Source organism: Callorhinus ursinus, unplaced genomic scaffold (genome assembly GCF_003265705.2).
Source record: "Callorhinus ursinus isolate GAN/ISIS: 27379988/994484 unplaced genomic scaffold, GSC_fseal_2.0 scaffold6, whole genome shotgun sequence".
NCBI lineage: Eukaryota > Metazoa > Chordata > Mammalia > Carnivora > Otariidae > Callorhinus > Callorhinus ursinus.
Window position 1 is genome coordinate 58,958,143 of NW_027397068.1, and position 26,536 is coordinate 58,984,678.

The 26,536-nt window shown below is 38.7% G+C and overlaps 2 protein-coding genes across 4 annotated transcripts in view; both read left to right on the forward strand.

Moving 5' to 3' along the window:
• LTV1 (LTV1 ribosome biogenesis factor) overlaps window positions 1-14,393 on the forward strand; it is a 31,337-nt gene extending 16,944 nt beyond the window's left edge. The window contains exons 3-12 of one of the 2 annotated variants that reach the window (XM_025866258.2): window positions 573-704; window positions 2,545-2,718; window positions 7,469-7,556; window positions 8,978-9,116; window positions 9,479-9,734; window positions 11,362-11,489; window positions 12,554-12,693; window positions 12,966-13,018; window positions 13,212-13,412; window positions 13,528-14,393. In XM_025866258.2, the coding sequence (XP_025722043.1) occupies window positions 573-704; window positions 2,545-2,718; window positions 7,469-7,556; window positions 8,978-9,116; window positions 9,479-9,734; window positions 11,362-11,489; window positions 12,554-12,693; window positions 12,966-13,018; window positions 13,212-13,412; window positions 13,528-13,638 (1,422 nt within the window). In that variant the 3' untranslated portion in view covers window positions 13,639-14,393. Of the gene's footprint in view, window positions 1-405; window positions 705-2,544; window positions 2,719-7,468; window positions 7,557-8,977; window positions 9,117-9,478; window positions 9,735-11,361; window positions 11,490-12,553; window positions 12,694-12,965; window positions 13,019-13,211; window positions 13,413-13,527 lie in introns of those variants that run through there. The other variant, XM_025866257.2, reaches the window with a different exon arrangement.
• ZC2HC1B (zinc finger C2HC-type containing 1B) overlaps window positions 14,212-26,536 on the forward strand; it is a 53,983-nt gene continuing 41,658 nt past the window's right edge. The window contains exons 1-4 of one of the 2 annotated variants that reach the window (XM_025866274.2): window positions 14,212-14,272; window positions 21,663-21,755; window positions 23,573-23,634; window positions 26,140-26,259. In XM_025866274.2, coding sequence (XP_025722059.1) covers window positions 21,719-21,755; window positions 23,573-23,634; window positions 26,140-26,259 — 219 coding nt within the window. In that variant the 5' untranslated portion in view covers window positions 14,212-14,272; window positions 21,663-21,718. Of the gene's footprint in view, window positions 14,273-14,524; window positions 14,662-21,662; window positions 21,756-23,572; window positions 23,635-26,139; window positions 26,260-26,536 lie in introns of those variants that run through there. The other variant, XM_025866276.2, reaches the window with a different exon arrangement.

Here is a 26,536-nt window from a genome sequence, read left to right on the forward strand (position 1 = left end):
TTAAAAACTGGGATGATGTTTTCTCAGTTTGGCGAGTCAAGTTGGGTAGGGTAGTGAGAGTGTTAAACGAGATGATGGATCTTACTTAACTGTAGCTGTGTTGTCCTGGTTTCATTTAGTTGTGCGACAGCTGTGTAACTTGATTGAAATGGTCTTCCCCAGATTTACCTGTGGCAGCTTGTTTGTCCTTCTGATTCAGCCTGTCAGGGACCTTCTCTGAGCCCACAGTCTGAAGTAACTTTCGGTCATTTGCACATCACTCTTCTTTACTTAAAATCATTTTTTTTTTTTTGGTGATTTGCTTCATAAGCATAGGGACTCTGACCTCATTGCTGTATCCCAGCGCCCATAAGAAGGTTTGGCACAGAGTAAGTGCCATCAGATACACATTGAAGGAAGGTAAGTGCGGATTTTGTTGAACATTGTTGACGTTGCCTACCATAGAAATGTAAGTTTTAGAAATCTGTTGATCCCTCACATAACTTACTGAAGATTCGTATATGGACTGTGGGTTTGTGTGTGTGTTTTTGTTTGTTTGTTTAATGGCTTGTTCTGATTCTGTTCCTTTGAAGCCTCACAGGAAGAAAAAGCCTTTCATAGAGAAGAAGAAAGCTGTGTCTTTTCACCTGGTCCATCGGAGTCAACGAGATCCTTTAGCAGCAGATGAGACTGCACCCCAGAGGGTTCTGTTACCCACACAGAAAGTAGGTCCTGTTCATTAGCCAGTAAGTTTGCAGGTGGACTCTCAGTAGTTTCTAAATAAATTGTTAGCTGCTGTTCTGCAACTACTGTGATCTTTTGGGAAGCAAAATCTATGACTTAAATTTACAGTAAATGTGCCGATTTTTTGGCTTGCATATTGGATTGAGAGGGTAAAGCATCTTTATTGGAGATCTTTAAATGAGCCAATCTTGTACAGTAATAGTAAATATTTACTAAGACAGTTACAATGCTGCATGGTATTATTTAGGGCATATCTCTGCTTTCTTAAGATCCTGTCATTTCAAAACCACAAACAACTGTTTTGTCTCATCATTCATCTCATAAGATGTAAAACATTAGAACTCATGAATTAGCTTCAGAAAATGTCAGGAAGCCTTTAAAAGGTTGATTTGATAATTGTCAAGAGTATAAGTGGCAAATTTGAAAGGAATTCTTGGGGAACATTGGCATATTTAGCTTTTTAGTAAAGCCTGTTTGTGTTGTATGTTGAGAAGTTTCTTTGCATATAAATACAAGAAATTGTACTTGATTTTCAAGGCCCTTTAGTCTGTTAAGCCTCCCAAGTACATGATAAAACAGTGTGTGTGTTTCTTGGCTTGAATTTTTTTTTAATTGAAGTATAGCTAGATATACAATGTTACATTGGTTTCAGGTATACAGCATAGTGATTTGACAAGTCTATACATTACACTGTGCCCACCACAAGTGTAGTTATTGTCTGTCACTATACAATATTATTATAGTACCATTAGCTATATTCCCTCTGCTGTACCTTTTATTTCCATTACTTATTCATTACATAAGTGGAAGCCTGTATCTTCTACTCCCCTCCACCCGTTTTGCCCATCCCTAACCCCACCCCCACCTCTGCCCCCCCCTTCTGACAGCCATCAGTTTTGTTTTCTGTATTTATGGATCTGTTCTTTTTTTTTTTTAAGATTTTATTTATTTGAGAGAGAGCGTGCGCACAAGCCAGAGGGAGAGGGAGAAGCAGACTCCCTGCTTGGGCAGGGTGCCTGACGCAAAGCTCAATCCCGGGACCCTGGGATCATAACCTGAGCTGAAGGCAGACGCTTAACCGACTGAGCCACCCAGGCACCCCTATGGATCTGTTTCTGCTTGTTTTTTTTCGTTTTTTTAGATTCCACATACAAGTGAAATCATATGGTATTTGTCGTTCTCTGACTTACTTCACTGAGCATAATACCCTCTAGGTCCGCCATGTCTCAGATGGCAAGATCTCATTCTTTTTTTATGACTGAGTAATATTACAAATATATTTGTATATAAATGTATACACACTACATCTTCTTTATCCATTCATCTGTTAGTGGACACCTGGGTTGCTTTCATATCTTGGCTGTTGTAAATAATGCTGCAGTACACATAGGAGTCTATATGTTTTTTCAATCTGTTTTCATTTTCTTTGGGTAGATAGTAGTGGAATTACTGGATTGTATACTATTCCTATTTTTAATTTTTTGAGGAACCTCATTCTGTTTTCCACAGTGACATGACCAATTTATATTCCCAGCAACAGTGCACAGGTGTTCCTTTTTTTCCACATCCTCACTGACACTTACTTCTTTTCTCCCTATCTTGTCTTGAATTGTTGCACGGAAATATCTAGTAGAAGCAGGAATTGTTTCCATTCTATTTAAATTTTTTTTTTTGAGTTTGTCAGGAATTCTTTATCTCATTCCTGTCAGCCAAAATGTCCATGTGCCATCTGCGTCCTATTCTGAAAGCTGTGTTCACTGGAAGGTTCCTATGGCTTATGCTTGGCAGAGGTACTAATTAACATTTTGTTTATTATCCTAGATAAATGATGAAGAGAGGCGAGCAGAACAGAGGAAGTATGGCGTGTTCTTTGATGATGACTATGACTATCTGCAACACCTGAAGGAACCATGTGGGCCCTCAGAGCTTATTCCCATAAGTACTTTCAGTGCACCCGACAGAAGAGATGAAAAAGAGGAAACTTTAGTAATTTCAGTAAGACTTCTTATCAATATATTTGGGAGTGAGTGAAGAAACCACTTACAAATCAAGATAAGTGAGGCAAGAGATGGTATCAATTTCAAGAACACAAAAATAGGGCGCCTGGGTGGCTCAGTTGGTTAAGCGACTGCCTTCGGCTCAGGTCATGATCCTGGAGTCCTGGGATCAAGTCCCCGCATCAGGCTCCCTGCTCAGCAGGGAGTCTGCTTCTTCCTCTGACCTTCCCCCCTCTCATGCTCTCTCTATCTCATTCTCTCTCTCAAATAAATAAATAAAATCTTTTAAAAAAAATTTTTTAATAAAAAAAAAATAAGCCATGCCCTAGTGTGTACATGTATGTAGCATCAGTAGAGAGTAGGCTGCCTGTTCTGTGGTGGCAGCTGTCAAAAGTAGGTGCCTTTGGGTGTCTGGGTGGTGCAGTCAGTTAAGCATCTGACTCTTGGTTTTGGCTCAGGTCGTGCTCTCAGGGTTATGAGATCAAGCCTCAATTCAGGCTCTGCGCTGAGTGCAGAACCTGCTTAGGACTTTCTCTCCCCCTCTCACAGGCACGTGTGCACTCTCTCCCTTTCTCAAATCTTTAAAAAAAAAAAAACAACCTTTGACAGGGTTAAAATTTTGATTAATAATTGTGGTCATGTTAGCACCTTTCAGCAGAAGAAAAACAGCTGACATTGTGTATGTTAACAGCTAATCAATATCATAAAGTATCTTCTAAGAACTTAATTTTTGCAGAATGTTCAGATTTTTAACAGTCGTAAAAAGCTGCAGGTTAACCATAAAAGAATAGAAGCAGTAGATTGTAATGAAGTTCCTGTGACTTGTCTCAACTAAAATGCAGTCCACTTTAATATTTTCTTTTAAATACAAATGAGAGCACATATTTATATGAAATTAACACTAAGTTCTGTTTTTCTCCCATTAATGTTAAAGATGTCCATGTCTTACGCCTTTATCTTTTTATTTAGTGTTAGTATACAGTAAATTTTTCTATGAAACTTTGTATTATTTGGCATTTAAGAAAAAAAGATTTATTGGGTTTATTAACAAAAAAGAAGAGCTAAAAAGGGTACCAATTTCTCCCGCTTCTCATTCTCCACTCCTCTCATGGTCTAGGCATTCTTTTTCTCAGGGAAGTGTAATCATAGCTTCTCCAGTCTATAGTTTGTTGCTTACGGGAGGTCAAAAGGGTTAGGTTTCAGGGTATTATCCCAAAGGAAGGTAATGAACGCAGCTGTTACTTCACTTCCTAGGTTGTAGCTCTCTTGTAAGGCTGCATACCCCACTCCTACATCCCTGTCATAACAACCAGCTTCTGTACTCTTCTTTCCCAAGGTGACACTATCAGGAGTAGGGTATAGATCTTAGTGGCTCACCTCCTTCCAAGACACAGGGAGGGGAGAGTGTCCAGTAGTTGTTCAAGTTTATCTTAGGGAGAAAAGTCTTTTTCTTTTTTTTTTTTTTTTAAGATTATTTAGTTGACAGCAAGAGAGGGAACACAAGCAGGGGGAGTGGGAAAGGGAGAAGCAGGCTTCCCACTGAGCAGGGAGCCTGATGTGGGGCTTGATCCCAGGACCCTGGGATCATGACCTGAGCCACCCAAGCACCCCGGGAGAAAAGTCTTAATAAAAAGTTCTAAGATTCTTCTTGCTGAATTGTATTGGCTTTTGAAAGATTAGCTTTTAATCCTTAATTCATTTTCGGTAAAAGTAATCACTATTTAGTTGGCTTTTTAATAGAATAAGGCTCTTTATTGTTATGTTAATCACCAGACATTACATCATTAGTTTTTGATGTAGTGTTCCATTAGAATAAGACTCTTAAATGGACACTTCAGTGATGTTTATAAGGTTGAGTGAATTATGTTTGAAAACAAAAATGCCATCTGTTTTCTGTAGCATGATGAAAAAATGATGAGTCCCATGTGCTTTTTTGACTTTAATTTGTAGGGGCACCTGGGTGGCTCAGTCGTTAAGCTTCTGCCTTTGGCTCAAGTCATGATCCCGGGGTCTTGGGATCAAGCCCCTCATCGGACTCCCTGTTCTTCGGGAGCCTACTTCATCCTCTCCCACTTCCCCTGCTTGTGTTCTCTCTCTGGCTGTCTCTCTCTCTGTCAAATAAATAAATAAAATCTTTAAAAAATAAATAAATCAATAAAATAATTTGTAACAAACCACCCAAATTGAGTAAACCAGAAATATTGAATAAACCCTAGAAACAAAATAAAGCAGTACAGAAGTAGTTCTGTTTAAGCAGCCCAATTGTCACATGAAAGAAAGCAGGTACCGCTGTGGTAGAAAGCAGCTGGGCAAACTCTGAACAGAGTTCAGAACTACTGCAAATAAAAAACCCACTTCTTTTTTTAACTAAACTCTAATTGTGTACGTAATTTTTTTTTTTTTTTTTAATTTGAGAGAATGAGAGAACACGAGAGGGGGGAGGGTCAGAGGGAGAAGCATCAGGGAGTCCGATGTGAGACTCAATCCCAGGACTCCAGGATCATGACTGGAGCCAAAGGCAGTTGCTCAACCACTGAGCCACCCAGGCGCCCCTGTGTACGTGATTCTTTGACTATTTTTCAAGACTTGAAAAAGATCTCCAAAGGTAAATTCACTAAACACAAGCTGATCCTCCCTTTTTTTATAACCTCACAATCCAAAGATAGATAATCACAGAGTATCTTTAAAACAAAGCAAAACAGTGGGGCACCTGGGTGGCTCAGTCGGTTAAGTGTCTGACTCTTGATTTCGACTCAGGTCATGATCTCAGGGTTGTGAGATAGAGCCCCACATTGGGCTCCGAGCTGAGTGTGGAACCTGCTTGGGATTCTCTCTCTCCCTGCTCGTGCATGCGTGCTCTCTCTTTCTCTCTTAAAAACCAAAACCAGCAAAACCAAATCACATATTTTATAATTTTTAAAAAGTAATAATGTGATATACCAAAAATCATTAAATTGTGCACGTCAAGTGGCTGAATTGTATGGTTAATTCTAAGTAAAGCTCTTTTAAAAAAAGGACATTATAGTGGAAAACCAGATCTTTCCTATGCTTATGCCACCGAGAAACACACTTTGGAAGCTAAGTTTGCTGGATGTGCACTCCTGTACGTAGCTTTTTAGTCATGCTCCTCAGAGGTTTCCAATTCCGCATGCTCCCATGAGCCAGTAAGAACATACATCTCAGCTTTGTGCCTGCTGCTAGACTGAGGATGAGGTGGGTGGTGAGGTACAAGAGACAGATGACATGTGGTGACCCTCACATTGGTAACTGGTTGAAAAGATCACACTAAAGCACAAGGACCAGTCAGTCAGATAATGTGCCAGCACATTTGAGGTGCATTGTGTATGGTGTGAAGAATGAAGGGATTTACCCGAAGGAAAGTTCTAGAAGAGTGATCAAGAAGGGCTTCATGGAGGAGGGAGGAACTGAGCTGGGCACTCAAGGGTGGGTTGTACTGAAGACAGGAAGGAAACATTCCAGTCAGAAGGGACATAGGTAGTAGTGTGGATCATAGTGTCTGGCGTATGTGTGCTCCATAAATTACTTTGAATTATTCCATGATGTGAGGAACTGGATGTGATTTACATGGAGGTTATAAAGTAATAAATTTGGATATATGGAATAGTAAGTAAGCCTTGATTTTACAGACTGAAAATCAGGAGTGAAAAATCAAAACCTGTTACAAGTTCAAGAAGGTCACATTATAAAATAATAAAGGAGTTTTAATCTGGAAGTGATATGAAGGTTGGATTAGGTGTGGACTATCTAAACGGTGGTAGTAATCTGTGTGTTAGCCATGAGTAAGATGGTGCCCAAAAGACTGATGTGCAATCTCGGTATACAAGAGAGTTCAAGGGCTATAGAGATGGAGAGAAATGATTTATGACCACCCCAGGATTTAAGATGGCCAGTTCAGAGAAATGCTGTGCCATTACCAGAGATTGGCGTGTTATCTCATTTTAAGAGGGAAAAGATTACATTTTGAAACTTGAGGCATTACAAAACTTGGATTTGAATCCCGGGACCTCAGTTGCCAATTTGAGGCAGGCATGGCATTTGACCTTTCTTAGCTTTTGTTGACTACCGCATGCTGGTATCTCACAAGGATTAAATGGAATAATACGCTGGAGAAGGCTTTGTGAAATATTCCAGGGAAACCGCTTGTGAGAGGATGATGGGATATATAGGTTTCAAATATTTTACTGGAGTACAAGTGAGCGAGAAAGCAGGACTTAGTTGTATTCGTTTTCCTAGGACTGCTGTGACAAATTTACCACACCTTACCACTGGGTGGCTTAAAACAACAGAAATTTATTCTCTCACAGCTCTGGAGGCCAGAAGTCTGAAAGTAAGCTTTCAGCAGTGTTGCTTCCATTGTGGGGGCTCAGGGCAAGAACATTGTCCCTCACCTATCTCCTTGTTTTCGGTGGTTGCCAGCAATCCTTTGTGTTCTTTGGCTTGTAGATCCATTTTTCCAGTCTGCTCTTATCTTCACATGGCTTTCTCCCCCTGTGTATCTTTGTGTCATCATGTGACCTTGTTACAGCGACACACCTATCTTTATGAATTAGGGCCCACTGTAATCCACTGTCACCTCATTTTAACTAATTACATAGGCAAGGATCCTGTTCCCAAATAAGGTCACACTGAGCTGCTGGGTGGACATGAATTTTGTGGGGGACACTTCAACCCAGTATAGTAGGTCAGAAGTACTTCTTAATCTAACATTGTGTAATTTCTCTTTCAAGACCACGGGAATTAAGTTGCCTTCATCAGTATTTGCATCAGAATTTGAGGAAGATGTTGGATTGTTGAATAAAGCAGCTCCTATTTCAGGTGTGCTTGATTTCTTGAACTTTTCAAGTGACTTGATCTGTGTTTAACAAAAAGGAAAGCATAGTAATGATAAAGCTTTTCTCTTTCTAATAAAGTGTTAAAACAGTTGAGATGTCTGAATTCAGATTAGAGGTCATTAGGAAGGGATGAGTGATGGGGTCCTTTTTTTATTGCCATCAAATTCTTAGTCTTTGGAGTTTCTGTTTGCAGAGGAAAGTGGGAAAATTGGTTTTGAAGATCTAGTAGGGGAATTTTAACCTTGACCTAAACTCTTGCAGAGGAAACGATGATATTCACTTAGCCTTAACATACATGTAGACTTAATCTACTTTCAGAATTTCTTCCAAGAGTGTAAGTATTTTATAGAAGTCCATTTTATCATCTTTTCCAGATACACTGAAAAATTGTTTGGGATTTTTGCTATTTGGATTTTTTGCAGTATTAATATTGTATTTTAGAACAACCACAGAAGTGATGTTTGGTATTTTCTCTTGAATTGCCTTAATTATTAACCAGTTTTGCCACGTAACATTCATTCATTTATTCCTTCTGTAGATTTTTGAGTTGCCACTATATGATGGGGTCTTGGGTTAAATCAGATTAAGCATAATCCCTGACCTCAAGGAATTTATCATCAGTTGGGAAGGATAGACAATAAATAGGAAATTACAATTACATTACGAATGAATAAATAATGGTTTAGTTAATAGTGGGCAAAGTGTCCTGGAGAAAATGGTGTCTAAGTTGATTTCTTAGGTAGAAGTTAGGTAGGTGGGTAAAGGAGGGTGGGGTGGGGAGGAGAGGCTATTTCAAACAGGAAACTATTTGCAAAATTGAGAGAACATGAATAGGAAACCACATTTTAGCATGCCTAGAATGTGAATGGTAAGAATTAACATGAAATGAGTCTGGAGAGTCAAGCAGTGGCCATGTTATGAGGGATGTTGGAAGCCATGTCAGTTTACAAGGTTGAACTTGAAGTTTTTTGTGGACACTATTTTTACACGCAAAAGACCATAGCTAAAGAAACAGGTTTAGGATTTATTAAAATCTCCTAGGCTGGAAAGACAGTTCACCAGGCTACACATGCTTAATTTGAGTTTCTTCTAACAGGTAAATTTAAAGCCCAGATTTTCCTGCAGGTGAAAACCTTGAATTTTATTAGACACAGTTTAATATCTCAGATCTATAATGCAAGAGGTTTTACAATTGGATCCTGAAACCAGAGGTGTTTTTCCCCCTATTTTGTTTTCTTGCAGTCATCCCTGCTGTTCCTCACTAGACCAAACTTGAAGTTTTTAATCATTTTTTAATTCTCAATACATAAGTAGAATGTGGTATATGATAGCTACTCAGATTATGTTAAGTAAAGGAATCATGTTTTCTTGGGAATTACTGGTCAATTTTTGTTTTCCTGCTAGGACCTCAGCTGGATTTTGATCCTGACATTGTCGCGGCTCTTGATGATGATTTTGACTTTGATAATCCAGACAATCTGCTTGAAGATGATTTTATTCTTCAGGCCAATAAGCCAACAGAAGAAGAGGGAACGGGTATACGGTATGTGTGGTTTCTTTCGAATCAGGGATGACCTGACTATTGCTTCTTCAGTAGGATGTACCTATAGAATGTTATAACTGGAACAGACCTTTGAGAGCATTTAGTGTTAGACTTTTGTATTTTAGAGCAGAAAATGTGAAACTTGAGGTCTTTACAAACCAACAATAGGTGGGGCTAAAGTCCAAGTTGCCTGATTGCTGGTTCATTACTTTTCCAGCCCTACCAGACAGGTCAAGCAGCACAGCTGTTACTGCCTAAACAGGAATCCTCCCTGAAATACCCTCAAATTTTACTTGTGTAAAGTCATTTGGTTCTGTTGTTTCTCAAGTTGTTTTGACAGTTAATTTATGACTCTGACTTAGGAAATCTGAGGCCGAAGATGACAGTGAGTGGGAAGACATGGATGATGAGAAGGAAGGAGGTAGTGATGACGATAACTATGGCTCTGCGGGCTCATCAGATGAGGCCATGTCTGTCCCTGGAAAACCTCCTGGGACTGTAGAAAATCACTTATTCTGGGAAGAGGAGACGAAAAGTCGCTTTACTGAATATTCTATAACATCTTCAGTTATGAGGAGAAATGAGCAGCTGACTCTTCATGATGAGAGATTTGAGAAGGTAAGGTCCCCAAATAGGGGCCTTTTAATACTAGTTCCTGGTAAATTTCATATGACCTTAGAACTCAAAGCCAGAACTTTCGGCATTAGAAAGAGCTTATGTCTTATTAAAACAGACCATAAAACCATTCTAACTTTAGTTCTGGAAAGAATGCATATAGGTCAGAGATGGCTAATGCCATCTCTGGACTTTCCTCAGAGAAGTTTGACATTTTGATTCTGAATTTTTGACTCCAGTCCCCAAGATTATGCTTTTTTCCTCAAGCATTGGTCTGAGCATAAACAAAATTCCATTGCTTTCAGTTTTTTACATGTGTGTCCTCACTGACATATCCCAAGGTCTAACATGGTGTCTGGCATATGATACAAATTCAGACTATTCAGTAAATTCATTCAGTGAATGAATGGTTTCCTTCAAGGTGAATTTGAAAGGTTCTAACTTTGCTACCTTTTCACTAAGTACTAGTAGGCAAACTGTTAGAAATGACTTCACTCTTCAGGAGTCACACACCCCCTGTTTACCCTTAACAGCATTCTAGTAATACAGTAAACATCATCTAAACAAGAATGAAATTTGTACTTATTTTTATTTATTTATTTTTTATTTTTTTAAGTAGGCTCCATGCCCAATCTGGGGCTTGAACTCAACCACCCTGAGATCAAGAGTTGCATGTCCTAACTACTGAGCCAGGCAGGCACCCCTGAAATATGTACATTTAAAGGAGACTGTTCAGTTATATGGTCTTTTACTTTGCATAATTAGTGAATTTGAAAGCATCTGTAAAATATTCTGAGGTAAAGATTTCTACCTAGCTTTGCTTTCCAAGCTGAGCAGAACGATTGTCTTTCATTTTCCTATTAAATGACAGCCTATTTTGGGGGTGCCTGGATGGCTCAGTTGCTTAAGTGTCTGACTCTTAATTTCAACTCAGTCACCATCCCAGGGTTGTGGGCTCAAGCCCCACGTCCTTTGCGTTCAGCAGGGAGTCTGCTTGAGATTCTCTCTCTCCCTCTCTCCCTCACCCTGCTTGCGCTTTTTCTTTAAAATAAATAAATTTTGGGGGGGGCGCCTGGGTGGCTCAGTTGGTTAAGCGACTGCCTTCCGCTCAGGTCCTGATCCCGGGGTCCTGGGATCAAGTCCCACATACGGGCTCCCTGCTTGGCAGGAGGCCTGCTTCTCCCTCTGCCACTCCCCCTGCTTGTGTTACCTCCCTCTCTCGCGCCCTCTCTCTGTCAATTAAATAAATAAATAAAACCTTTAAAAATAAATAATTTTTTTTTTTAAATGGCAGCCTGTTTTCAGGCTAAGTGTAAGTCTTAAAGTACTGGGTAGAATGTCTTCCACATTCTGTTGTCATTGTGCTAATCCCTAATATTATAATGGTATTTATGATCTCAATGGTAGTGCTTAAATATTGTGTAGGATTAAAAATAATGTAAAAAATCAGGGTGCCTGGCTGGCTCAGTTGATGGAGCATGTGACTTGATCTTGTGGTTGGAAATTTGAGTCCCACTTTGGGTGTAGAGATCATTTAAAAAAATCTTAAAGATTAATGTAAAAATAACATTTTAAATGTTATAGTCTTAATACATTATTTTTCATGGCATCTTTTCTCTCTGTATTCAAGTTTTATGAGCAATATAATGATGATGAAATTGGAGCTCTGGATAATGCTGAATTGGAAGGTTCCATTCAAGTAGACAGCAATCGCTTAGAGGAAGTCTTGAATGACTACTACAAAGAGAAGGCAGAGAAGTACGATGACTTTTCCTTGCTTACTTGCTTTTTTGCATTTTTAAATAAAGTCTGTATTTGGACATCTGAATCTAGAAAATTACCCAGTCAGAACCTATATTGAGAAAATGGTATGTCTCGGGACGCCTGGGTGGCTCAGTCTGTTAGGTGGCTGCCTTTGGCTCAGGGAGTCCCCCATCAGCAAGTCCTCCTTGCTCAGCGGGGAGCCTGCTTCTCCCTCTGCCTGCTCTGCCTGCCACTTGCCCTGCTTGTGCTCTCTTTGCTATCTGACAAATAAAAAAATGGTATGTTTTTCCATAAACTTTGACTCACATTTTGATATTAAGGTTCTGAAGCTGTCTGTAACACTGAGTGGGAACCTACTGAGAACCACTTCCTCTATGGCTCTGACCTAAGAGTCATGATGGAAGAGCTAGGGTTAGAGTTGGGGGTGCGAGGTCATATTCCACTTGGAGAATGAGGTGGTGCTTTTAGCCTCTTTGGCTGAAAAGTTAGTCCGACCCCTCATTTTCATCTTTTTAAAATGCCAGGTATTCTGAGAAGTTGATATTTATGGCTCATAGAAAGATAAGAGTCTGTCTCTCCAGCCATATTAGCATAACTTTACAGCCAAATATTTGACAAATCAGCTCAGCATCCATATTGAGGTGATTTTTCTGCAAGAAACTAATGAGGGGTTTACATTTGCTGCAAGGGTCTGGTATTCCATGATCACCATCATTTGCAGATCCTACTAAGACAAGGGGTATGCATTTTGAGTGGATATATGACTACTTTGGAGAGACAGATGGGGTAATGCTTTTTGAGGCTTTGAAAAAAAACCATGTTTTAGGAAAGTTGCCATCTTGTTCAGTGTGTTATAACCCTGCAAAAATCCCTTCTCTGTCAGCAGAATGAATGTCCAAAACCTGCTAGAGGGGAGAGTTGGGGCTGGGGAGAGCTAGGATTTTTTTTAAATGCTCTTGTTTCCATAGCTCTTCCAAGTGCAGTTTTAGTAACAGTATAATAATCGGTGTTTTTTTTTCCCCCTCTTCTGTCTTCATTTTTGAAAACTCAACCACAAGTTGTGTAAAACTGAATACTCTTGAACCCTTCGAGGATCAGGACTTGCTAATGAATGAACTTGATGGGTCTGAGGAGGAAGAGGTTATTACTGTAGTTCTTGAAGAAGCCAAAGAGAAGTGGGATTGTGAATCTATTTGTAGTAAGTATTGTAGTGTCCATTTTACTGCTAAAGGTATGGTAGTAATTTTAAAGTATTGAGTACATCAGTTTGAAAAAGTACATGTTTTGTGAAAATGATTTGGAAAAAGTAATATTCCCATTACTAAGTTGCAAACAATTTAAAAACATTTAGAAGAGAGACCATTGTTATTTTAAACTATGAAAACATCAAAGTTGGGGATATAGTAGGAACTCAGTAATGTTTTGCTGAATTGAAAGTGTACTTATTGGTACATGTTTGTTTTTTTAAAGGTACATACTCAAATTTATATAACCATCCACAGCTTATCAAGTATCAGCCAAAGGTAAGTCCTAGGGTCCTGAGCTATTTGAAGTATGCAATGCAGAAAATGGAAGGTACAGATTATTTTCTCACAGTGGCTGTATCCCTTTGTGGCTGGCAGCCCTATTAGGAAAAGCAACAACAGTGTGTCATTAGTGAACTGTTTTTTAATAGGAATGGGAAATGACCTTAGTATGATTTTATCTTTATTTCAGCCCAAACAAATCCGAATATCTTCTAAAACAGGAATGCCTCTCAATGTCTTACCTAAGAAAGGACTCACAGCAAAACAAGTTGAACGAATGCAGATGATTAATGGCAGTGATTTGCCAAAGGTGTCAACCCAACCTCGATCTAAAAATGAAAGCAAAGAAGATAGAAGAGCAAGAAAACAAGCTATAAAAGAGGAGCGCAAGGTAATGGGAGATGTACAAAGAGCTCGTGGTGGGGGGATGGTCGTGGAAATTTTCTTCTGTAAAATTAGTCTTCATCAATTAAAAATTTGAGTAACCCGAATGTATTCTTACACAGGAACGGAGAGTGGAGAAGAAAGCTAACAAATTAGCCTTCAAACTGGAGAAAAGAAGGCAGGAAAAGGAGCTCTTAAACTTGAAGAAGAACGTTGAGGGGCTAAAGCTATGACGGTAGAACATTTAGGATAAGGTGCCTTCCCCACTGGGGCTCCTCGTTCAGTATTGAACAGGGATCTGCAGAGAGACAAAACTATTTAATCTGCCATTTTTACTGGCAGGTATTTATACCACCAAGTTTTCTCTGCCATCTGTCTTGTAAATATTGTAACATTTTAAAAGTTAATATTATAAGCTTAGAATTTGCTCTGAAATAAATGATTTCACAAATGTGAAATGTTTGGATGAGTTGAAGGAAAATATCTTCATAACATAAATGGAATTGGTGTATTCTTCATTTATTTGTATGATTGTCCCAGCTGTCCTTTGCAGATGTTCTCAAATATGTCTTTGAAACCTTTCCATTCCTTTTCAGGAGTTAAGTGGTTTAATTTGCTGTATGTAGAAAAGTGACCCCATTAAACTCCATTTGAAATGCTAAGTGGTTAAGAGTTTTCCTGAGAAGATTCCACTGGTAGGAACTAAGTTTCCCCCTGCTGTATACAAAGGGCTGTTTCAAAAGGATGGTAAAAATGAATATTTATTAGGATTGTTGGGACTCAATTACTGGATAACTTACTTTTGGAATTTCGGAAGAGTGAAGACAGGAAGCAGAAGCAGAAGTCAAGAAAACGTCCTTGGCTTCAGTGAGTACCTGGCTCAAAATCAGAAATATTTACTTCAGTTTAAACTAAAAAGTTTGTCTTTTCAACATTATTTAATGCTTGGAACCATTCATATTTGATTAAAAGATGTAGTTAAAAATTTTCCTTGTTTTTTGGTGAGGTTTGTTTGGTGTTTGTTTTTTTTCCTGTAAACTTTTTCAAGGCTCAAGCAATGACACCATCACAATTGTTAATTATTTGGTAAACTGTGACTCCCTTGCAACAGACGAGTTGTTAGTGACCCTTGTTCATGTGTCCATGACTAATGTGTTGCTATCTGGACTGTTCTGGGGGGGGAAAAAAACAAAAACTGTGGACACTGTTGGTCTGAGTTGGGAACAGAATGGCAGAGGCAGAACCATTTTTAGCTGGTGAGCTGCATTTGATAACTAAATTATTAGAATGTGTCTTCTATAATTCATTAGAATATGGCTTTTCCAAAGTTGGTGGGTGTTACCTTGTTTGTTTTAAATTGTAAATCTTAGTATTCTAGGAATTTTAGGAGCTATGAAAAACAGTAGCCTTAGGTATTCAACCAACATTGCTACAAAAAACTCAGCTGAAGAGCTTGTCATTATAGAAGTAGAATCTAACTGGGGAGTATATATTTTAATGCTGATTTGCAGATGCCAAGTGTCAGATGATGGTTTATGTTAGTATTGTGAATATATTAAATCCTAAGAAGATTGACCATTTATTTCGGTAGCTATCTCAATTGAAGGTTCTTAAAACCAGCGAGAATCTTAAAGACTTGGAATATTATTTTGACTTGATGCTATTCAAATTCCTTCTTAGGAGCTTCTAATATCACTTCACCTATCCAAAGGGTTTAAATCAGCACATTATATATTTTGCAGTCAAGGAAAGGTGACTCTTAAGTCATTAGTCTTACTGAAAGCATTGTGATTTAGGCTGATTAGCCTCCAGATTTAAAGATCTTAATTTTATTCTGGAGAGCAAACCTTACATATTCTGAATTATTTTGTAGAATTTTAGAATATTTACGATTTGAGTTGTCTCTTAACAGTGGTTAGGAACTTAACATAAGGTCCTAGCAAATGTTGGAAATCCAGAGCAGCAAGGGGGTTTTTGCCTTCAAGGACTGCATCTTTTGAGGAGGCAGGGTGTGTGCAGCAAAATCTAACTAGCAACACCAAGTCACTGATAAGTCCCACTTGAAATGAGGGTCTTGGTACCTGCTTTTCCCCCTGAAGTGCTCTTACTGCAAATAAAGCTTCCTCAAGGTTGGTGTTTAGTTGTCACCTCCACTGTAAATTTTCAGCTGACTGTGTAAAGATAGCAAAATACCTCCTTTGCATTTTTTAAGCTTCTTCCCTGCTTTATGGTCTCCATGGCATCTCTTGGTATCTGAGCTGTATCTTGTTGTTCAGTCTCCTCTCAGTAGAACAAACTGAGGGCAGGGAATTTTTATTTACTACTTTATCCCCATGGCCTAGAACAGCTCCTGGCATTTGGTAAATGATCACTAGGTAGTATATAAATGAATTCATAGGGAAGAGATTTCACCAAAGGAATTGCTTAAACTTGGAACAATAGGACCTAGAATCAATATTAGCTAGGAGAAAGAAGGCCTAAGGCATCCCAGGTAGGGGCAAAGTCATGAAGAATTTGCCTGCTGTGCCTTAAGCACCTCTTTTGTATGAGAACTTAATGCTTGTTAGAAAATCACTTTTTTAGATATTTTAGAGCTGTTTTTTTATAAGTCTTAAGTATCAAAAGCTATCACTATTTGTGTATGTTAACTGTGGTCCATTGTATTCACACCTCCATTGTGACATCATCAAATGATCTCAGGTGAAAGACAACTCCAGCCATCTTGTAGCTTTACAGTTACATTATCAGTACATTTATGTTGCTTTTTCCTGTGTGTTAGTATGTCTTATCAAGCTTGTTATAGTGAAGGGTCAGGAGAAGGTAAACACTGTAATGGCACGTTTTGTTAAACTTTTATGAGAATGTATAATAAAACAAAAACATTGCACTATTCAGGTTAAGAAATAGAACACAGAAGCCACCTGTGGTTCCATCCTCAATTTCATTCCACTCTTTCCCCTCAGTAACTCTTAAGTATTATCTAGGTTATATTAATCATCAGCTGTATGGTATTCCTTTTTTTTTTAATTAACATATAACGTATTATTTGTTTCAGGGGTACAGGTCTGCGGTTCATCAGTTTTCCACAACACACAGTGCTCACTATAATACATACCCTCCCCAGTGCCACCCCATCCCTCCACAACTCTCAGTTTGTATGGTATTCCTAGGCACAATATCTTGTTTAGTTTTGAAACACAAATCTGGCTTTATAAGGGCAATATTTACTACCAGTTGATGAAGGCATCCTTGAGCTGAATAGTCTCTGAGCCTGAGTTTAGCTTCTAGAATTTACAAGAGCCCCAAGAGATGTTGTTGAGCTAGGTGATTGAGTCCTAGGGAACACAAGTGACCACAGCTGCAGCATCCTGGATCTCCTGTAGAAATATGTTTAGTGGTTATATGGTCATTTTACATTTTCTGCTTTCTGAGGTCATCATGATCTCAAGATCAATGCAAAACCTTCTTGTGGAGTGAAAGGAGTGTCCTCCACTCATCTGGATGTCAGAATATGAAGGGAAAAACAAGCACTCCAGTGGGACAGGGTCAAACAAGCCAAGTATAGAACAGTGGGAGCCAGATACTAGGACATACTAACCTCAGATTACAAAGGCAATGAATATCATGCTCATGACAGACTTCAACATGTCTGTTTTTCATATATCTTCAGTATGGACTAGTTGCTCTCTGGTTCTGGTTCCCAGCTGTTATCCTGGGAATTACTTTCTCTCCCTCATGTGTTGAATTTCCTATTTGCTGTATGTTTTACTCAACGTTGTCCTGAAGCAGATCCTCTAGTAATTGTTGAGATGGTGTGTGGGATGTCAACTTTTTCAAATCCTGCATGTTGAGAAATTTACCCAACCCCCATATTTGATCAATAGTTTGGCTGGGTATGAAACTATAGGTTGTAGATTATTCTCCCTCAGAAGTTTAAAGGATTTTTCCTCATTCATTTCCAAGTTTCCTGTATGGGAACCTGAAGTCATTGTAATTCCTGATATTTTTGTCAAGTATTTTTTTTCATCTTGGTAGAATCTGTTTCCCGAGTTCTGAAATTTCACAATGATGTTATAGATAGATTTTCATCCATTGTGCTGTGTCTTTTCAATGGAAGCTCCTGTCCTTTCACTTCTGGAAATCGTTAAAATTTTTTATTTTCTGCCTTGGGTTTACTCCTTTTCTCTCTTGAACTGTTACTTGGAGTAGGACCTTCTGGACCAGAGAGAGGTACTTGAATTGCTTATGTTTTTCTTCTCCCATCTTTCTGCCATTTTACTCTACTTTCTGAGAAATTTCCCTAATTTTATCTTCCAATCTTTCTTGAGTTTTTCATTTCTTCTATAAGGCTTTTAATTTCTAAGAGTTTAATTTTTCTTTAAATTGCTTTTTTATTTGTTTTGGGCTTACATGCTACAGTTTTTCCACAGATCTTTGGAAATTCCTGTCTGTTGGCTCATGACTAAGACTGGAGGAAGGAGACACTGGAAATTCTGAATGGATAAGCGGCATTTTATGATTTTGAGCTTTATTGTAGAGTGGTCTGGGTGAGCTGTTTGGGAATCTTCCCAGTGTTGATATCTACAGATATATTTTGTCACGGAATGGTTAGGTTCTCAGGGAAGTTTCCATTCTGTCTTGAGAGTAAGGGTCTGGCAGAGTTCTGTGAGCCACGTAGAGGAAGGGGGTTTGAGGTGTATTCTCTGCTTTCAGCATCACTCTTCATGAGAGGAATCACCAGATTAATCAGTATATTTACATACACACACATGCCAGCAACTTCATTACTCAAGTTCTTATTTGCAAATTTGCCTATTTGCTAAAATTTGAAACTCTAAAATACACATGGGGTTTTCATGGTCATTCACAGACCTGCACATAGCAGTTAAAAGGTCGAGTCACCCGACGTGCATGTTCTCAGCAGAAGTGGAACAGGGTGATGCTCTCTCTGCCTTCTTGTTTCAGCTCTCATACTGTAAACAAGTGTTCTTTTCACAGTCTGTGCCACATTTTTCGTGTTTTCACAATTTTTCTTGGTGATTTCACTGTTTAAAATGGCCCTTAAATGTTGTGTTGAAATGCAGGAAGGCTGTGATGTGCCTTATGGAGGAAATATGTCTGTTAGATAAGCTTCATCCAGGCATGAGTTACAGTGTTGCCCACTATGAGTGTTCACTGTTACTGAATCAACAATATATATTTATGCAAGGTGTCTTTAAATAGAAAAACAAAACAAGGTTGTACATTGATAGGTTGATAAAAATAGTGTGACCAGAGACTCACAGGAGCCTAATCCTATATTCCCCCTAGAAGTATTAAGTCAGTATTTGTTCATTCAGTGCTCACAGTGCCTTTATGGAATACAACTACTACAAATCATGAGTCAACCATAAATATGTGTATACATCTATATCTGCCTACCCATGCCTTCAGCAGTGCCTCATGCATAGGCCTCTGTCATTTTTGGAGAGTAGACTTATGCTAGAGTTGGAGAGGGCAGTCACCCAGGGGGTGTAGAGTGAGGGAGGGGATCTAGGAATCAACTTCTTTTCAGAAAACTTTCATCTTGGCCCTCCATATTTTAGCACGCACTTCCGCATTTATCTCATCCCAGTCCCAGAGGTGTATGCTGCTCTGGGGATTCCTGTGACTTTGAAGGGTTTGAGATAAAAAAAATCGATGGTTGGTTCTCCCTACTGTCAGCTTGGTAAGTGGATTCTGATGTAGTTTTAAGTCCTCCAAGTCACTTACCATGTCTGTCAGTTGAGTCAAATTTTTTTTATTGTCATCGTCTTTCCTGCCTGATCTTGTGGATTCTCTTTGTCTCTATTTTCCTTTACTGTAGTTTTTTGGGGCTTTGGTGGAAAGCAAAATTTGATGGAGTGTTCTCTCTGCCATCCTTAACTCCTTTTCTTCTTTCATAACTCACGTTCCTGAGGTAAGTGAGTAAGTTGAGGCCAATATGCTCCCCCCTTTACCATAGGGCCATGGAAGATGTCGATGTTGCTAATGTTTGTATGTTCTGGATTGCAAAGGACTTAAGAGTTCTTTGACTTGCTGACGACTGAATGAGAAAATGTCTTCCTTTTGTCCTCTCTACCATGCCTTTATAAGGAAATGTGGGTTGGTAGGTGTGTGTACAAAGCAGTCTTAACTTCCAGCTCAGAAAGTGAATGTCTAGTCAGAAGTAGAATTTTTTCCAATTTCATTATAGCCATAATCCTCTCCAGGCTGCTTATAAAATTTTTGAACTGAGATCTTTGTAATGCTTATTTTTCACTGTTAACATGCTAAACAAAACTTTTGATGGCTTCCAGATCACTTTCTTTCCCTCATTTAAAAAAAATTGTCTAAGATTTTTAAACCAAAGTGTAAAAATAATAGCCAATGTATAAAAATAATGGCCACTTTAATAGTCTACTAAGAGAGGGTAAAGATAGAAATAGCTAAGTTGATACTGATTGTTTTAGCATCTTTTCTATCAAACTGTTCTTTTTTAAAATGTCATTGTTTTAATTCTTAAAACGATAATCTTTGTAGAAAAATTGAAAATGCAGGAAACTAATCACCTTTACTCTTAATCGCTGTGTGTATTGTATGTACACACACACACACACGTACATATCTATATAACTCCTAGTCTTTATGTGTATAAAAATGTGTCACTAACATTTTCCATGTTTTTCTCCTGCAAATTCTTTTTAATCACTACATTCTCATTCACTGGTTGGCAACCTATTTCTTAGTATGATTTTTGGCTTTGCAGGCCATATGGTCTCTGTTAACTACTCAACTCTACTGTTGTAATGTGAAAGCAGCAATAGACGTGTAAACAAATGGGTATTATTTGCCAATAAAACTTTATTTACAAAAACATACAGCTTCAGATTTGACCTGCTGGTCACAATTTGCTCACCCCAGGTATTTCTTTAAACTTCTTATTTTGACAAAATTAGTGCATGAGAATTGCAAAATAGTAGAGTTCCCACTCACCTTTTACCCAGTTTCCCCAACTTAAGTTACAGCTTAAATAACTAGTACAATATCAAACCCAGGAAACATATACATGGGTACAATGTGTACCATTTTATTACATGTGTAACCACCACTCACCACCACAATATGGTTCTAGAACTATTCCTTTTCCTCTCCCCACCCCCGACCCTGATTTTATTTTTAAGGAATCTCTACATCCAACATAGGGCTCGAAGTTACAGCCCTGAGACCAAGAGCCCTATGCTCTATCAGCTGAGCCAGTTAGGTGCCCCCAGAACTATTCCACTACTCAAACTATTCCACCCTCATTCTACTCTGTATGGTCACAACCATCTCCCTCCGCGACCATCCCTCCCTGTTGGCAATCACTAATCTATTCTCCATCTCCAATTTTGTCATTTTGAGATTGTTCTACAAATGGAATCTTACAATACATGACCTTTTGAGATTGGGTTTTCTCAGCATTGAGATCCATCCAGGTGTTGCATGTATCAATAGTGTTCTGTTGTTGAACCAGTATTCCAGGGTTTGGATGTAACTGTATAACCATTCACCTGTTGCAAGGCATTTTGGTTGTTTTAAATGATTCTTCTTAAGGTTCTAGCGATCACATATTCCATGTGACTCAGCATTCTGTCACAAACACGATAGACCTTGATCTCCATGTTTAATTCGACTGAGTAACTCTGGCAGGTGCTCCCTTCCTTATAGTCAAGCTTCAGAACTGAAAGTGGTTCAGAAAGTGGTGGTCCATTGATTTCAGGTGTTCAGTTGAATCCTATTGTATCTGTCATTCTTTGAAACTCATTGAGCTAATTAAAACTCACTGATTTAAATCAGAGGCTATTTATCCTTCAGGGACTTCCATTTGTTTTGCAGGTTAGTACCAGCATAACCTATATTTATGGTGATGGTTGAATATAGTTTTAATACTTGTGGAGATAGAGACCTAGGTTTGAGTCTCCATGTTACCTTTTAACCACCTGTGGTCTTTGAGAAGTCCCCTAACTTTGAACCTTTGTTTTCTTGTTAAAAAAAAAAAAATCCCAACTCTGTGAGGAGTAAATGAGATTATTGTACGAAAAGTGTTTAGGAAACAGGAAAATACCATACAAACGTTACAGTACCATTCGTAAAAATAAAAATCATCTTCCATTAGTGGTTTAGGAAAAGCAGTTTTATTATTAAAATGAGTCCTTTTATTAACTCTCGTAAGTATATGCTTGCTGAAAAAAAAATAATTTAAGACTCCGTTTTACAGAGTTAGAAGGCCAAAAGAACAGAGAAGAAGAGTAATATTTCTGTATGCTGTAATGGATGACCTGTGTTGCAAATACAATACCATCTGGCAGATGTGAGAAGAAATCATTTAAATCAACAATGTCTGTAATGAGCTACCATCTGATTCCTGTTAATCAGTCCTTCCTTTTTCAAACTGTCTTCTCTTGGTTTCCATGACCTTGTTCTCTCCTGTTTCTCCTTCTGGCTTATCATCCTCATCTTCTTGGCCCTTAAATACGGAGTTCCCTAGGGATCATCCCTGTACTTCTCTTTCCATGACCTCTTCCCTGGCAATATCATGCCTTTACATCACTCTCCAAACAAAGCCTACATCTGTGTCTCTAGGCCTGACCTCCCTCATTTCCATCCTGCTGGCTGGATGACTCTCTCAAACTCAGTATTTCCAAAGCTGAGGTCATTTTTCTTGCTAAGATGGCCCTTCTTCTCAAATTTTGTTTCTGTCCACAGCCCGACCCTCCTCTCAGTCCTGCACTGTTCTCTTTGTCACCTCACTCCTACATCTAGTCATGTTGTCAATTCCTTGAGCACAGTGTCTCTCGTTTCATCTTTTCTTTCCATTTCGGGCGTACACCTTTAGCTTTTTAACTGAAATAGCATCTTCCCTCCCCACTACCATCCATGCAGCCGTCCACAGCTCTGTTCAGATTCTTCCTACTCAGTGTCCCTGATTGTTGCCCTTGTTTGTAGAATAAAGCCCAGATTATTAGTCTAATATAACGTCATCTCCAAAATCAGCTTTTCTAATCCATATGCTCAACTCCAGATGAACTTAAAGTAATAAGGTGAAACCTTTACAGAATTCCACAATGTTTTCCTTTCCTTGTGACACTTAACTTCATTTAATGGCATACTCTCTCTCCTTTTCTCTGCTGGACCCATGTATGGTTTCTCTCAATATTTCCACAGAGTTGCATGTAGCAAATAGTTATAAAATGAAGTATTGGTCCTAAGGTAGGAACTCGGTGTTTGGCCCACACATTCAACAAGTATTTTATTGTGCACACCTTACTATGGGTCAGGTACTTTGAGACATGGGGCACATGTGGGTACAGTCTCAGCCTCTTTTTTTTTTAAATTGACTTTATTCTTCATTTAACTTTTAAAAACACTAGTTGAATATTAAAAACAATAGCAAATAGTGACCTTATTGTGATTACAGTCCCTCACTCATTCACTACTGCATATAAAATGCTAGCAGTGAGTGTTATTCACTGACCTCATTAAGAAGTTGGACCAAACACCCCTCCTTAGGATGTTGCTCATCCTCCCATCCTTCTGCATTGTAATGGTGCCATCTTTCCTGATTTGGATAGAAGTCCCATTAGTTCTACCTGGTCCCTTTCATCAGTATCTTATACTCCCTTCCTCTCAGGTAGGAGTTTTTCCAGCAAAGAGCATTTATTGAGAGAGTGCCATTCTCAGGAAATTTTAAATTTGATGATTAGGTGACTCTTTTCATATGATCTGTGATAAACTGTCACACCTTCATTTAGCACACACATAGGCCTTACATCCTAGTAGGAATCTTAAAAATGTTACCATTAGATAATTTATGACTTTATACTAAAGTATTAACTTTGCATTTATGTCTAAAGCAAAGCTATTAGGCACTTAGTTTAGGAATATGTTAAAGAATTGTACTCTGGTTGCCTGAAGGACATGGAATTTACCTGTTTAGTGAAGTGAGAAGTCTATATTAGAAAAAGAAGATGGATGAGTTCATGAAGTGTCTTCCTAAGAGAAGGAAGCTGGTGGGGAGGGAAAGGAGAGTGAGGCGATCAAGCTATCGAGGTCCCCTCCAGTTAGTCATTTCTTCTCAGGCAGGCAGTTCCACGAAGCTAACATCATGTGCTTTTGGATCTTATACAGATGGCAATCAGGAGTTACTTCCCTGTGAAGTCTGTGGAAGACGCTTTGCAGCAGATGTTCTGGTAAACATAAAGACATTTTGTAGATGTGTTTCGCTGGAGTTAAATGAACTGTCGAGTCAGTGAGGAGGCTGCAGCGGCAAAGATTAAAGACAGATGTGGAGGGAAAGCAAGGGAAGAGAGGTCCATACCCTATGGCTGGCAGGTCCGGAGGACACCGAGGCACATAGATGCCACCCCATTCAAGAGGGAGCTTAATTAACCATGGTACTTTTAGAAAAAGGATGCCAGATGAAAGTGTTTTGGCACAGCTGATTGTCTCTTGAGAGGTTTTGGCTCTTTTGCCTTTTCTATAAGCATCAAAAATTCAAATTTTAAGGCCAAAGCACCAGGGAAATTAGCTAGTCAAGAGGAATGAACATTGAATTTGGAGCATCTGGAAACTTGGCTTTTAGCCTCAAATTTGTCACTAATTCTGACAAGTCCTTTAACCTCCCTCTGTTTCCTGCTTTGCCACGTATAAAGACAGAACCTTTCAATTTCAGGGATTTTATGTAATTTGAACAAAATGGATGTAAGGCCTGTTCCAAGATCTAATTGTTAATCAGATTCAAACTAACTGCATGTCAAGGCCCCTGATTGATGCCTATAAAGTGGAATAAAAGCTTAATGTCAAAATTAGGGAATCAAACAGGTATTAGATTCCAATATTATAAAGAGATTCCCAAGAAAAATGTTAAAAAAAAAAAAAAACTTGAGGTGATAATGCAACTCCGAGTTTGAACATTTTAGATCAAGGAGATGTAACCAAACTTAAAGGATTTAGACCATCCACCTGACTGCGTTTGGGGTAAAAGACTGTACAATGAGGTTGTAGGTTTTCTTTCTCTGGGGAATTTTAAAAATGAAATATCTGTTCTAGTTAACTATAGCTAGAACTTCTGAACTTAGAAGCAGGACCTCCAGGGCCTATTATGGCCCAGGAATCCACCAGTGTGTTCCTTTTGCCAAGCCAGGCCTACACCCCATAAGAATGAGTTTGAGACCTAGAAGGTACCATCCATTTGGGGATCACTAAATGTCATCCCCAATGTGTTGGGTCCTCTTGGGTTTTAATCTAGGCCTATCTCTAGGCTACAAAGAGCATTTGATCAAGTGATATGATCTCTCTCTCTAATTTAAAATGGTATGGCTTGGGGCTCCTGGGTGGCTCAGTGTTTTGAGTGTCCTGACTCTTGATTTCAGCTCAGGTCATGATCTCAGGGTCCTGGGACGGAACCCCACATTGGGCTCCGCACTCAGTGGGGAGTCTGCTGGAGATTCTTTCTCTCCCTCCCCCCCTCCCCTCCTGTCTTTCTTTTTCTCTCCCTAAAATAAATAAATAAATCTTTAAAAATAAAATAAAATGGTATGGCTTGTTTGTAACAAAGTGCAGGGATTTTTATAGAGCCCTGTATTTTGTTGGACGAAGGAACTGTGTGTTAGCTATTATGAGTTACATATCCACCAAGGAAGAGGACATTTAGTTGGAAGTTGTTGGTGTAATCCTATAGTGGTGCTGTAACGGACTTTGTAAGGGTGGTACACAGGCAGAGCTCTCTGTGTTGATTCCCTGTCTTATGTACTAGAAATGCTGAGTACTTAAAGGATTACTTGGCTGGAGTAAAGAATGTTTTCCCTGCCGATCATCTGTTAAATGTTAAATATTGTAACATTGTAAAACTTAATATTGAATGCTTAGATTTGCTCTGAAATAAATGACTTCATGGATGTGAAATGTTTGGATAAATTAAAGGAAAATATCTTCATAATGTAAATGGAATTGGTGTATCCTTCATTTATTTGTATGGTTGTCCCAGTTGTCTTTTGCAGATGTTCTCAAATATTTCTTTGAAACCTCTCCACTTCTTGAGGAAGTTAAGTAGTTTAATTTGCTGTATGTAGAAAAGTGACCCCATTAAATTCAATTTTGAAATTGCTGAGTGGTAAGAAGAGTTTTCCTGAGAAGGTTGCACTGGTAGGAACTAAGTTTCTCCCTGCTGTATGCAAAGGACTGTTTCAAAAGGATGGCAAAACTGAGTATTAGGATTGTTGGGACTCAGATTCTCTGGTAGGTTACTGGATGGCTTGCTCATGGAATTTGGGAATCGTGGACACAGGGAACAGAACAGAAGACATAATCAGGAGAACTTTCTTGGCTTCAGTGAGTACCTAGCTCAATATCAGAAATATTTATTTCAATTTAAACTAGAAAGTTTGCCTTTTCAACATTATTTAATGCCTGGAACCACTCACACAGCCCAAGTGGTAGAATTCAATATATAAAACCAAATTCGAAGTAAGTCTCTGTAGCTGCAGAGGCCTCTTCTTGACCTTACCCTCACGCAATATCTAGTGATGTGTAACAAGGGTGGAGAGAGCCAGATGGATTTGTTCTGCTGTGCTTTGAGAGTTGGAGAATGAACTTGGCTCTGAAGGTGAACCCTGTCACTCCAGTGGGGGCTGCCTGAGTACAAACCTTGTGACTGTACATGTTAAAAATTTTAATCCCCACTGTTTCTTTTCTAGGAAAGGCATGGACCAATATGTAGAAAACTCTTCAACAAAAAACGTAAACCTTTCAATTCCTTGAAACAAAGATTACAGGGCACTGACATTCCCATTGTGAGAAAGGCTCCTCAATCCAAGGTACTATCAATATCTTGTTTACTGTTCTTGATTACATCCTTAAGTATATTAAAGCCTCTTTTTGGCTCTCTGGTTTCATTTTTGCTTGATAGTGCAGTGTAATGTCATGTAAGTATAATCCACCTTTACTGTTTTCTTTTTAATCATGCTCACTTAGATTTCGAAATGTATTTCAGATATTTTCCAGATGTGGCAAAAAAAGAATCTCGTTTATGCTTTCATTAGTCTAGCATTAAATCTAGCAATTAACTTGGAAGAGAATCCTTTTTAATCTTAA